At 35.5% G+C, this 14,097-nt stretch overlaps 1 protein-coding gene across 1 annotated transcript; it reads left to right on the top strand.

Annotated features, from left to right (window-relative positions):
• The first annotated feature begins 541 nt into the window (after positions 1–541).
• Positions 542–2,964, top strand: LOC132311155 (uncharacterized). The gene is made up of 3 exons (XM_059808917.1): positions 542–787; positions 2,239–2,310; positions 2,441–2,964. The coding sequence occupies exons 1-3, from the start codon at positions 619–621 to the stop codon at positions 2,734–2,736; spliced, it is 537 nt and encodes a 178-aa protein (XP_059664900.1). The 5' UTR covers positions 542–618; the 3' UTR covers positions 2,737–2,964.
• Positions 2,965–14,097: the final 11,133 nt, after the last annotated feature.

Here is a 14,097-nt window from a genome sequence, read left to right as displayed (position 1 = left end):
AAGGTGAAATGTTGCATTAAAGATCCAACAACGATACCATTCTCATGCAATGAACATTTAACACTTTTATGAAATTATTGCCTTGTTAATTTAAAATTATTATTGCTGCATTGTTGATTTAAAAAAGTTCATCTAAACGAAAACTGTGAAAATTGTAAAGAAAATTGTGATCCCAAAAACTAGTTGAATAACTCGTGAAAGTCCTGAAGTCTCCCATGACAACAATTTTACTAATAAATTGAGATAATTTTTTAAAATAATTAAAAAATCAAATAAATGTAGTTTAAATATAGAACCATCTCGAAAGCGCACAGGTTTTTCGAGTGTCCACTTAGATTTCATATTTTCTTGGACTTTCCTACAATAAGATCTACCCAAGTGAGTGAGTGACACGAGGTCAGACTCATTGCTCTTGGCTCTACTTGGTCATTACTCTACTTGGTCATTACAGCCGTGCCCACATGAAATTTATGTGGAGGAGATGTTTTTCCCCCAAATTTGAATTGAGATGGCCATATAAATAAGATACAGTATATTAACATAAATTGAATTACAGCCTCAGACTCAGAGACAATGAATAGAAAGACAAAGAGAACAGCTTCAACTATAAGGGAATAAATGGCCTTGAATTTGAGTTCTCTTTCTGTTCACCAGAAGCTCCCATTTCTGATTCCAAAACACAAACATCTCTTCAAACTCTACCACTCTTCATCTTCTTTCACAACTGCTGCTCTATCTGAAGGAACAGAAAGTGGAGTCACTGAGGAGGACCCTCCTTCTTACCCTGGTATGCCATCATTCTATATAATCTTTACACACACACACACACATATATATATATATATGTATTTTGATTCTCTAACATGACCCAGATGCATCAAATTTATATAATATTCATATGTATGCTGAAGCTTTTATATTTTGGTCTTTATTAGTCAACTACTGAAGCTTAAAGCTAGCTAGTTTGTTCTATGAATTCACTGCTCTTTATATTGGAAATTGGGTTTACTATCTAATTGGTTGAATGCAATCTTTTTGCTGGTAGTTTGGTTGAATGATTGTAAGACTCTGTAATTTTGACCCTCCTAGACCCCGCAATGGCAGGAGCACAAAATTCTATAATAAGTACATGCCTGTTTCCAAATATAAGCCAATAATTCTTTACTATATGTGAATGGATTCTCTTTCAGGACTTAAACTAAACAGTTCATGGGCACAAAATTTGTAGAAAGAGAGTGAAGAACATTGGTGAACCCCTGCTTTGGTGGACTCATGATGGCATTTTCCATGTCATGGATTTAATAATGGGAGTCTTGTAATCTTTATATGTGAAACAACATTCAAAAACATTATAAAGAAATTACTTTTCTTTTTTTGTTGTTTCTCTCATTTGTTCGGCCTTTGGTTTTAGCCCTTGTTCTATGTTCTAGGGACAGTATGCCTTTCTTCATTATGTACATGTTTTTTTGTAATATAATTCTGGTCACTTACCCAGGGAAAAAAAAAAAAAAAAAACAGACGTTGCCTACAACATTACAATTTTTGAATTGACTACGAAATTTATAGCAACTTATAATGTGTCAAAATTTTATTTCAGATTCAGTGCCAGTAGTGCTACTTGCTTGCACAGACTTGAACACTGCATCATCAGTTAGTTTTTCATTTTAAATTTTATGAGGAATTCATAACTTTAATTTCGTAACTTGTGTCACGTGACCACTTCTGTTTGTAGATTAATTGATTTTGACTTCAAGTCATTAGAAATTTTCTTTCAAATCCACGTATTAGTCTATGAAATTATAATTATTTATAAGAAATGCGACAATTTTTGGTAGTTTGTTCAACTATTCAATTGTTTGTTGAACTTTCAAATGAATTGAACTCAATCCTTGCAAATTCTTGAATCTTGGAGAGGCCAACACGTAGTAGCATGTCAGTTTCTCATTTTAAAGTAATAATGACATTTTTTGACTAGGTTGGCAACATAAAATTGAACTGGTCTATTCAGTTGTTTACAGATGGCATATCCAATTGTTCAAAGAAAAGATGTGCGGAAAGAATCGGTGCAACAATATACTGTTCATTGTTCTATAATTCATGACTTTGAACTGGGTTTTGTAAGACTATCAAATGGTTACATTCATAAAGCAGCATTTGTGTGTGTATATGTTGACGTTGATTACACATATTTTTGAGTTGTGATATAATTTTTCTTAGCATTTTGTTTTTTGTTTGAAGGGTCTCTGTCTTCTACTCGTTCACAGCTGGATCTCTTGGAGCAACTCACTTCTGGGAGCTCATTTGATGATGGTACGTGAGTTAATTCCGTCTTTTCGTTAGAAAAAATTAAGTTAAAATTTTAGATTACAAGAAAAATGTCAACCCATTTTACAAAGTACTTTTAGAAAATAGAGCTAAGATTCACAAATTTCATCACCAGGTTATAAAAGCGATGGTGGCTCAGGAAAATTAACAATCCGTGATCAGCTTGCACAATTGGTTGGTAACAGGGATGACAATTTCGATATTCCGTTGGGTAAAAATTTAAAGAAGGTCAGTCCTAAGTTCTTAACTATCTCACAGAAGAGAAACATAAGAAGGCAGGCTTACCTGAACGAAGTGTCTCAGAGGAATGATACAGTTTTCTATGCCACCATAGGAGCATTTGTAATTTTACCCCCTCTTATCATATTAGGAATTGCTATAATAACTGGTTATGTGCAGCTTTTTCCGTGACATACGTTAATTATATTATTATAGAAAAAACACTGTTTCATAGATCATTATATAATCTTCAGGATCATACTATCTAAAGTTTTCTTGAAATCTTCTTCTTCATGTAGACACGAGACAAAATGTAATGTCAAGAATGCTTCAGCTTTTCCATATATTACTATAGAAAATTCTACAAAAAAAAATTGATGGCAAATCGTTTATATATGCTCGTGGATCTTCGCCATTTTACATCTGATGAAACAATTTATCATCTAGAATTAATATAGTTCTTACTGGAGATTTGTTATAACATAATCTACTTTTGCTCTACGAGTTAGCTTGTATGATATACTCTTCCTTTATATCTATCCCTATTGTTCCGGGGACAATTTCATGGATTTCTCTGTCAAAAGCTCTAATAACGTTGCTTGGCTGCATGGAAAAAGGTTTCAAGGTTTTGTTTGAGTGGGAAAATAAATTACTGGGGAATGTGATATACCGTTATTTGGAGTGAAAACTAACAGATATTATGGTTCATTTGGATAAATGAATGGATTTGTTTTTAAGGGATTTGAACTCAAATAAAAGATTTAGAAGTGCAAGGTGATTTTAGATTTGAGGCATGATGGATTTCTTAGATGTTGAAATGGAGCCTAAGGATTCAATTATGACCCCTTTCAGACGAAAGCCTAAATCTAGCATTTTAGACCACTTGGCCGAACCGTTATTTATTATTGTTTGTTCAATTTTTCTTTGTAAGATTGAATGCAAGACATCAATTTTCGATTTTTTATATTTACTGGAATTTTATTTTTTTTTAATGCCTAATATTCCAAGGAAACAAAAAGATAAATAAATAAATAAAATGGCCTTGTGCTGCAATACGCCATAAAATTATATCTTTAACCAAAAAAAAAAAAAAAAAACCACCATAAAATTATATCATTTCAAGGGATGCCCAGAATCAAACATCACTTTAGAGGGCTAGAGATTGCTGTGTGTTTGTAGTTGAGAGTAGTTGGGTCGAGTTTTAAGCTAACCCAAACCCAATCCTAAAGGTTGGATCAAGTTTTAGCATGAACAATGTGTGTGACAGGCACAGCTTCTGTCACACAGTCTTGGGCCTTGACTCAGCCCAACCTGATCAACCTTAATTGGAATTTGGAACCAACCCCTTCTTGGGAATCAATAGCCCAAGCTTCCCTGTTGGATGGTTCGCCCTCAATATTTTTTAGGTTCAATTACCCGCATAGGTTCCAGCTTTAGCTTAAGCCTTCGAGTTCATTTTTGCAAATTCTCACACATAAAAATGGTTATGTGGTGTTCTTGAGAAGGCAAAAAGTGATACTGGCCTCAAAAATTATAGAAAGGAGAAGATAGCATTGTTTAAGAGCGAGAACAAAAGAAAGGAAAGGATAGCGTAAAGTATTTTACATGTTTGAATAACTAAGAAAAGGAAAAGAAAATAAGGAATAGTAATATAATAGTAACCTCTTCATTGTGTTTGGAAAAGACAAAAGAAAGAAAAAATGAAGGGGTGTTTTATTATTTGGGGAAAGAAGGCAAATTTTATAATAAAAAAAAATAGAGACAAAATGGGTAATTGCTCACTCTCTTTCCATTTCCTTCTATTCTCTCCCAATTATGAAAGAGATGGTAAAAGAACTGTTCAGGAGGTTACAAACCCCTCGTTTCCCTTTCTTTCCCTACTCATTTTCCTTTCGTTCCATTTATTCCCTTCCAACTCCCTTAATCTATTACTCTTAATAAATAGCTTTGTCAGTTTAATCAACATTAGGTTGTTGGGTAAGGCATCACATCAAAGACCAGATTTGTCATAATTCTGTTTCATATCTATTACAGTGTTACCTGCCTTTTGGTGAAGCTACAGATTGCATGTATATGCCTTTATTCTCCTTTTAAAGAATTTGGAATGGTGTTGACTTTACTGCATGTGATGTGTTGAAGATGGTCCATATTACTTGGATGTGTTAAACATAGTCCATATTATTACTTGTAGAAATTGCAGGACTCTAGCAGTCTAGCTTATTCAACTAAAAACAAGTCCTTGCGTTGGGTCCTTGTCTTAATGAACTCGGGGTCAGTAATAGGGTTCCTTTTTCATGATTCTACTTGCTGTCAAGTCTGTTTTCTCTACTTTAAATCATGTTTCTTCAGTTGTTCGCTTTACTATTTACGTCTTGGATCTAATCTCTCAAAATGATTATGTTTTTTTTATTACGTGTGTGTGTGTCTGTCTGATAATTCTTGCATTGTTAGCATACTCCTTTCAGAAGGATGTTTTACTTGTGTGAACAAAATGAGTTACGTAAATGTTATGCCAAACACTTGCCAAGGGTAGTAATTCAACACTCAGATATGGAAATGGAAGCTACATCTGAGAATATATATATATATATATATATATATTTTAAATGCTCCGTGATGCTCAATCATGTCAGTGAAAGGACGGTAAGAGAGACCTTGGATACCTTATGCCTTCGAGTTTATTTTTGCAAATTCTCACACACGTAAAAATGGTTATGTGGTGTTCTTGAGAGGCAAAAAGTGATACTGACCTCAAAAATTATAGAACGGAAAAGATAACATTGTTTAAGAGAGAGAACAAAATAAAAGAGAGGATAGCGTTAAGTATTTTACATGTTTGAATAACTAAGAAAAGGAAAAGAAAATAAGGAATAGTAATATAATATTAACCTCTTCACTTTGTTCGGAAAAGACAAAAGAAAGAAAAAATAAAGGGCTGTTTTATTATTTGGCTAAAGAAGGCAAATTCACTTATAATAAGAAAAATAGAGACAAAATGGGTAATCGCTTACTCTCTTTTCATTTCCTTCTATTCTCTCCCAATTATGAAAGGGATGGTAAAAGAACTGTTCAGGAGGTCACAAACCCCTCGTTTTCCTTTATTTCCTCCTTATTTTCCTTTTGTTCCATTTATTCACTTCCAACTCCCTTAATCTAATACTCTTAATAAATGGCTTTGTCAGTTTAATCAACATTCAGCTGTTGGGTAAGGCATCACATCAAAAACCAGATTTGTCATTATTCTGTTTGATATCTATTACAGTGTTACCTGCCTTTTGAAGATGGTCCATATTACTTGGATGTGTTAAATATAGTCCGTATTATTACTTGTAGAAATTGAAGGACTCTAGTCTCTAGCTTATTCAACTAAAAACAAGTCCTTGCGTTGGGTCTTTGTCTTAATGAACTCGGGGTCAGTAATAGGGTTCCTTTTTCATGATTCTACTTACAACCATGTTTTCTATTAAATCATGAGCTGTCAAGTCTGTTTTCTCTTACCTTAAATCATGTTTCTTCAGTTGTTCCCTTCACTTTTTACGTCTCGGAACTCATCTCTCAAGATGATTATGTTTTTTTAGTACAGTACACGTGTGTGTGTCTGTTTGATAATTCTTGCATTGTTAGCATATTCCTTACAGAAGGCTGATTTACTTGTGTGAACAAAATGAGTTACGTTAATGTTATGCAAACACTTGCCAAGGGTAGTAATTCAAGACTCAGATATGGAAATGGAAGCTACATCTGAACAATTTTTTTTTAAATGCTCCGTGATGCTCAATCATGTCAGTGAAAGGCCGGTAAGAGAGACCTTGGATACCTTAAAGAGTTAGGTTAGTAATGATGTAGAGATAGTCTGGACTTTCTTTGACCCAAGTATGGTATTTAATTGGTAATTGTCAATGTGTCTTTAGATTTAGTTGATGATTTAAAAGGTTATGTTCGACTTAAAAATAAATCTGGAAACAGTGCATAGTTAAACCGGTCCATGTTTTTCATGCACTGGTCCAACTAGCTACTAGATTGTATATCACAATGAAGTTTCACTGATGGAACTTTTACTTGTACCGGTCTAACTTTCTCTTGCAATGGTCCAACTTTGTCCAGCAACCACTTGCACTAGTTCAACTTACGAGTAATCCAAATTCCTCGAGGATTTGATTGCATGCCAGACTCTACTTTGAGAACTATAAGAACTAGTCTTTTGGGTTATTTTAGAGTGAAAATTTGTAGAATCGAGGGAATACATCTAGATGCTTCAAAGCCCTCGGTTTTCATGAGATTGAGAGCTTTCTTCATTTGATACGTCTAGTTCGACTTTCAGCAGCTCATTTGTGAGTTCGTCGAGTCCATGGGCACAAGTCTCTGTAAAAGTTCATGCAACTTTTTCTTTGACATTGTGGATTGCTTTGCTCTTGATTAAAGCCTTGTCGTTTTTTCTTCTTGCTCAGTTTTTTCACGTACAAATTCTGGTGTATTTTTTTTTTCTTGCTCACTTTATTATTGTGTGTTATTGGACTGTTGTGTGATTTATTGGGCCACTAGAAGAAGCAAATAGACCTATTATTCGGTAAGGGCTATTTTAGTATTTTACTCATTGAGAGAGGGTAATAAATTTTCAAAATTTGAATGATGTTGATTTCAATGTTGAGTCCCGTGAATTTCAGAATGAACACTCTAGCTTTTATTCACGGTCGACACAGTACCACTAGTACTTTTGTTCCCCATATCTTCAACAAAAATACACCAACAACAGTGTCCCATGGAAAACTGAACAGATCCATTTTGTTCTGTACTGGATCACTGATGCTTTTTTTGCTGAGTGCATTTTAGTTTGCCAAACAATGAAATCGATTTTATTGTATTGTGATGATTTAGTGATCCCTCTGTGTTGCACTTAAGGGTGGTCACGAATCGGATAGGATATCAAACTTAAGTTGATTCGTTCCCAATGAATTAAATTTTTTTTTGAATCCATCACCGTTCCTTGGGATAACGGACTGGATCATATTAGATTTGTGGAATTATGGATCGGGTCAGGTTGGATCCACATATTTGTGTTTTTCCTAAAATAGTTCAATATTTTTTATTTTTTAACCATAACTCAAGAGATAAAATGTCAATTTATTTACATTAATTCATACATTTAAATAATCATTAACTAATACATTCTTAGAGTTCATTAAATGATCATTAATTAATTAAATTAACTAATACATTATTTGAATATATACATAAATCTCACGGATTGGATCGGAGTTTAACAATCCAATCCGTGAGATACGGATTCAATATTATTGAATCCGTCATCAACCCGTTGGTATAACAATCTAATCCAATCCGTACGGATCGGATCAAAATTGGGAATTTACGAATTATTTGTCCACCCCTACTTGCACCACTACTGTGTCTCCAATTGACTTTATGCACCTCTAAGGTCTTGTAATCAATTTCCTGAACTGTGAATTCACTTGACAATTTCTGAACTTATTTCCTGTGAAAGATATATTCTACACTATTTCTTACTATATTTTGTTTAATGAGAAAATTTTGTTGAGCCTAATTTACTACCTTTTTCTTAAACCGAAAACTAATGTTACTGTCACATAAAAAATTTCTAGTCACAAAATTGTAAAAACGAATAAATAAATACATATTCTGATACTCTGAAAGTACAACTACTAGGTCACTATAATAATATGAATGAAAGCTTACTTATCCTATCAAAAAGTTCCTTTCTTGATAGGATATACTTGAGCTCAACTTTGAGATTCTAGATGTACTCCACTAAAACAGCCAAATTCTATAGGATTCTAAATTTGACTCCAACACTCCAAATTCAGTAGGATACAACATTGAACTTCAAAACAAATTCAAAATTGATTAACCTTTGTATCAGAGACTTATTCAAAATTGATTAACCTTTGTATCAGAGACTTGGATTTGAGATTGAACGAAATTTAGTTCAAAGTTTTAACTAAATTTTTTTTAATTCCAAATTCAAAGCACTAATTCGGTGTGAGTTGTGCAGTGGAAAAGGATGTGAAAAAATAGATTTGAAAAACTTTTTCAAGAGGATTATCACTTGCTTCTTTATCCGAGTCGACTTTGAGATTCTAGATGTACTCCACTCCAGCACTCCAAATTCTATAGGATTCTAAATTTGACTTCAACACTCCAAATTCAGTAGGATTCAACATTGAACTTCAAAACAAATTCAAAATTGCACGGGGACTTGGATTTGAGATTGGACGAAATTTAGTTCAAAGTTTAAATTAAATTTTCTTTAATTCCAAATTAAAGGCACTAATTCGGTGTGAGTTGTGCAATGGAAAAGGATGTGAAAAAATAGGTTTGAAAAACTTTTTCGAGAGGATTATCACGTGCTTCTTTATCCGATTTTACTCAATTAAAATTACTGGTTAATTAACAATCACATAGCGAAATAATAAGTAAGTAAAGTTAGAGTGACACTGGATTTTAGTGAGGAAACCAATTGGAAAACCTCGAGGAGTTTTGCATTGTCACGAGCGAAACAATCCATTATATTTGGAGCAAAGTACATCAAATTTTGACTCAGGCTCACACCCCTTCACCATACCAAGACTCAAATTGTTAAACGCCACCGGCTTTGCGACCTCTTATCTAACAACTCACGAACCCTTCAAAGTGTGATCGCCCTTCAAATAAGATTTTGATGTAGAAGGAATGAATTCTGCTTTCTCTGATCGATATTGATGCAATCTTCAACAGCTCGTACTCCGATCAGAATAAGAATAACACCCTAAATTACTCGTGTGTATAATGTTTATGCTCTCTATAAAAAATCTCACAAGATTGGGTTGTTGGGTTTATTTCCTTCTATATGGAGGAAAGCCCAAGTGGGTTTTATTAAAGCTTAAAGCCTAGCTCTTTAGGGTAAATAACCCTAAGGAAGTTAGAATAAAAAGGGAGAAAGATTTGCCGTAGCTTTCACAAGAAAGAGAAGAAAAACGCAGGTTTTTCCTAGTCTGCCCAGATTTCATCAAACGTCCGATCCCGCTTCGTCCGTGGTCCGATTGAGCTGAAATTTGGAAGAGACGTTCACGACTCAATGAGTTAAAATCTGAACAGTGGAGATCGGATTTTGAGCTCGAGAACAGTGATTCGTACTCATGAACAGTAACCGGGTTTTGGTTTTTTCTATTCTGCCCAGATTTCATCAAACGTCCGATCCCGCTTCGTCCATGTCCAATCGAGCTGAAATTTGGAGGAGATGTTCATGACTCAATGAGTTAAAATCTGAACGGTGGAGATCGGATTTTGAGCTCGGGAACAGTGATTCGTGCCCCGTGAACAGTAACCGGGTTTTGGTACTTTTCTCTTCAATTCTCTTTGTTTTTGCCAAGATTGTTGATATCTTGATGAGATGTATTGTAGCCTCTAATTACGATTAGAGAAAACTTTGTGTACCCATTATTTGGTTGATAGTGGAGATTTCAACTGGACTAGGTCCCGTGGTTTTTGTTCCTCACACTGGGGAAATTTTCCACGTAAAAAATTGCTTGTGTTCTTGTGGTTTGATGTGATTGATTTTCTTTTCTATTATTTTTCAGCACATATAAAAGTAGAGATACACTATATTTGCTTGCATATAGGGGAAGAGTTATTCCGCTAATTTGTTTATTGTTATCTCTCCCAATAAAGTGGTATCAGAGCTTTAGGTTGACAGATTGTCAGGTTGGCAGTTTGAGTTATGGAAGCAAATACGAGTAGAATGATTAATCTCAATGGTTCAAATTATCACATATGGAAAGGAAAAATGGAGGATTTTCTTTATGTGAAAGATTATTACCTACCGGTGTTTAGTGCTGAAAAACCAGAAAACAAGACTGTTGTGGAATGGCCTTTGTTACATCGACAGGTGTGTGGCTATATGAGGCAGTGGGTAGATGATAATGTTTTGAACCATATTAGTGGAAAGACAAATGCACGTTCTCTATGGAGTAAGCTTGAACAACTATATGCTAAAAAGACTGGAAATAATAAATTATTTTTGATTAAGCAGATGATGGCTTTGAGATACTAGGACGGGACTCCTTTATTTGATCACCTGAATACATTCCAAGGAATTATTAATCAGCTGGCTGGAATGGGTATTAAGTTTGATGATGAGAGACAAGGGTTATAGTTGCTTGGTTCATTACCGGACTTGTGAGAGACGCTCAGAACTACATTGTCTAACTCCGCTCCAGAAGGTGTAATCACAATGGATATGGCCAAGAGTTGTTTGCTAAATGAAGAGATTAGAAGAAAAACACAGCGATCCTCTTCACAGTCAGAGATCTTGGTTATAGAAAAGAGGGGGAGAAGTAAGAGCAGAGGTCCGAAGAACATAGATAACAGCATAAACAAGTTCAACAAGTTTGCAAATGTTGAGTGTCATCATTACGGGAAAAAGGGACACATCAAGAAATATTGCAGACAATTGAAGAAAGAAAACAAGAATGAGAAAGGGAAGGGAACTAAGAATGGAGATGACAAAGATGGTGATGATAGAGTTGCTACCACCACTCCTGCAGACTTCTTCATTGTTTATAATGATGAGACGATAAATGTTGCATACCATGAGACCAGTTGGGTGATTGACAGTGGTGCCTCAATTCATGCTACATCTCGGAAGGATTTCTTTACATCTTATAAATCTGGTGGTTTTGGAATAGTAAAGATGGGCAACGATGGCTTGGTTAAAGCCATTGGAATTGGGGATGTGTATTTGAAGACGAATAATGGCACGAGGTTAGTTCTTAGAGATGTGAAGCATGTTCCTGATATTCGTTTAAATTTGATTTCTGCAGGTAAACTTGATGATGAAGGGTATTACAGCACTTTTAGTGATGGCCAGTGTAAGCTCACTAGGGGTGCTATGGTTGTGGCTCGAGGCATGAAGCACTCTGCACTATACGTTCTACGAGCAAAGATCTCTAATGACATTGTTAATGCGATGGAGGATAATGATACAACAGAGTTGTGGCACAAAAGACTGGCTCACATGAGTGAGAAAGGATTAGCTCTACTAGGGAAGAAAAGTCTACTATGTGGACTGAAAATGTTACGACCCTGGATTTTTCAACCCAGTGTGTCCTGTGATGACCCGAACTGGATCCAAGATGCAGAAGATAGAAACAAGACAACGGTCTCCCAAGGCATAACAAACCTCTAAGACCCTAAGAAATCAAAGTGACCTTCCATAAGGTCGTGGAACTCAATGAGAACTAATGCGGAAGCAAAAGATCGAAAATATAGTATGGATTCCGGTGCCACCGAACACACCGCTGGAAAAACAACAAAAAAATAATCAGGATGGACTCAAGAATCACATGATTCGGAGTCCGGACGAAGGAGAAACGGCCTGACGAAGAAAAACAAGCACCTAAGGCTAGAAGGGTAAACTGGTAATTATTCAGGAAGATCCAGGTGCAACTGAGCACACCGTTGGAAAGACAGCAAAAAATTAGTCAAGTTCAAAGAAAAGTTTACTCGATTTGGAGTCCAGACGAGGGAAAAACGAGGGTTTGAAGTTGAAACGTCGTGGCGGCCCGACGAAGGCCATGGCACACATGGCGCCTATGCACAAGCCCACTGGCGCCCATGCCGGCGCCCAATGGCATGCATATGCTGACAGCAAGGGTCCAAAGCAGATTTTCCAAAACTGAGGCTTGAAACGGAGGTCGAAACGAGTTTTTCTAGAAAAACACGAAGAAGAAACCCCCCCTAAAATCGAGTTTTCTACTCGAACATGGGGATGGAAACGAAAAAAACTCACTGTAAAATGCCCAAAATGCCCCTCCAAGAAATCTGGTCATGAGGGTCATAAAGTTGCTAAATGAAAACTGGAAGCTGAAACTTCACGAGGGATTTTTGGTACCAAGACGACATTTTCTGGAAAAACACAAAAATGAAATCCCCCCTAAAATCATGTTTTCTAAGCGACCATATCAAAAGAAGAAAATAAAACTGATGTGAAAGGTCTAGAATACCCCTAGATCAGATTATGCAACAAAATTTCAAAATGATTCCCTAGGAGGCTCAATTCACAAAGGAAAAGGTTTTTCTTGAAAACGATCATGCACGCAAACGTAACTTACCTATTAGGACGTGCTACAATAATCCACGACTTAAAAATACCACCGATGCAAAATTTGACCCCCCAACGGCCGAAAAGGCAAAAATGGACTTGAAATGGAAAATATGGAAACCAAAATTAGGAAATGGTTTCAAATGACCGTTTGACCCTTGGCCACACTTCATACAAAATAAATGAGACCTAGTGGAGGTGCCGGAACACACTTTGTACCATCCGATTTGAAAATGAACCGTTAAAGGCTCGGATTCTACTATTTTAGCCCAAAATGTAATATGTGAACTAAAATGCAAAAATGAAAACTAAATGGTGTTTGGCCTTTGGCCACACCTCACATATGGAAAATGAATGTTAAAGGATGAATTACATACACAATGCACACACCGGTGCGAAAATGACATATCAAAACCCTAATTTTCATACTTTACTCATTAAAGGCAAAATTCAACATTTATGAATATTCATGGATTTCAAATAAAGTTTGGCCCTTGGCCACAAATTATATACATAAAATGAATTCCAAAAAGTGTGCTTAAGCACATAATACATGTTAAAGGCGAAAAATGACATTTTGGCCTAATTACACAATACAATTCAAAAACTGAACTCAAGCATGCTAACACTTGCATGTGATCAAGAATGCATTTAAAAGGATTTCAAGTCTCCAAACCACCCAAGGAATGCTAAACATCACGAACCAAGTCTTCGTACCTGAAATATGCCCCAGTAACTTTGGGGTGAGCAACATAAAGCTACTCGTAGGAAATGAGCATGCATCGACCTACCATTTTACAAATTTATTACCTTAAGGTGAAATATGTTAAAGGGGCTCATGCCACCTAACGTCTATGTCAAAGTGAGACTCAGGGAGTATCCTAAGCTACCTTAGAGTCTAAGCAATAAGAATCATGATATACATACGTATATGAAACGAATCATGGTTGGGATAATCCAAAGAACATGACAAGAAAACAATGGAATATAAGGCATGTGAAATGCAATTTACATGATTGGAATTAAACCAATTAACACGATGAGAATTATACACAGAATCAAGAACAAGACATAATATCTATGCAAGTATACAAGGATGGAATATTCCATATAACATTACAATAAGTATGCTCGGACATATGTTAACAAGAATTACATTATCCATGCGATTAACATGACAAGGAGTATACTTGAAATCACGAATGAGGCATATTATCTATGCAATGAAACAAGATTAGAGCATTTCACATAACACGACAAGTTTAAATCTTCAAGGAATAGCAACTTGAAATTTAAAGAGTGAAATCAACCAATGTGGAAACTCGGATATCGCCCGGATTAAAACCGTACTCTTAAGACCACTTTAGGGCTACTAACCCATGGGTACCTTTCCCCTAGTGCGCACTATAGTTGTAGGAGGACATTCCCCCGTACTAGAA

This window comes from Cornus florida, unplaced genomic scaffold, assembly GCF_030987335.1.
Source record: "Cornus florida cultivar Cherokee Brave unplaced genomic scaffold, ASM3098733v1 CherokeeBrave_3.0.0_Hap2_Chr06, whole genome shotgun sequence".
Taxonomy (NCBI): Eukaryota; Viridiplantae; Streptophyta; class Magnoliopsida; order Cornales; family Cornaceae; genus Cornus; species Cornus florida.
The sequence above is the reverse complement of the archived record's forward strand: the minus strand, read 5'-3'. Positions and strand labels throughout refer to the sequence as shown.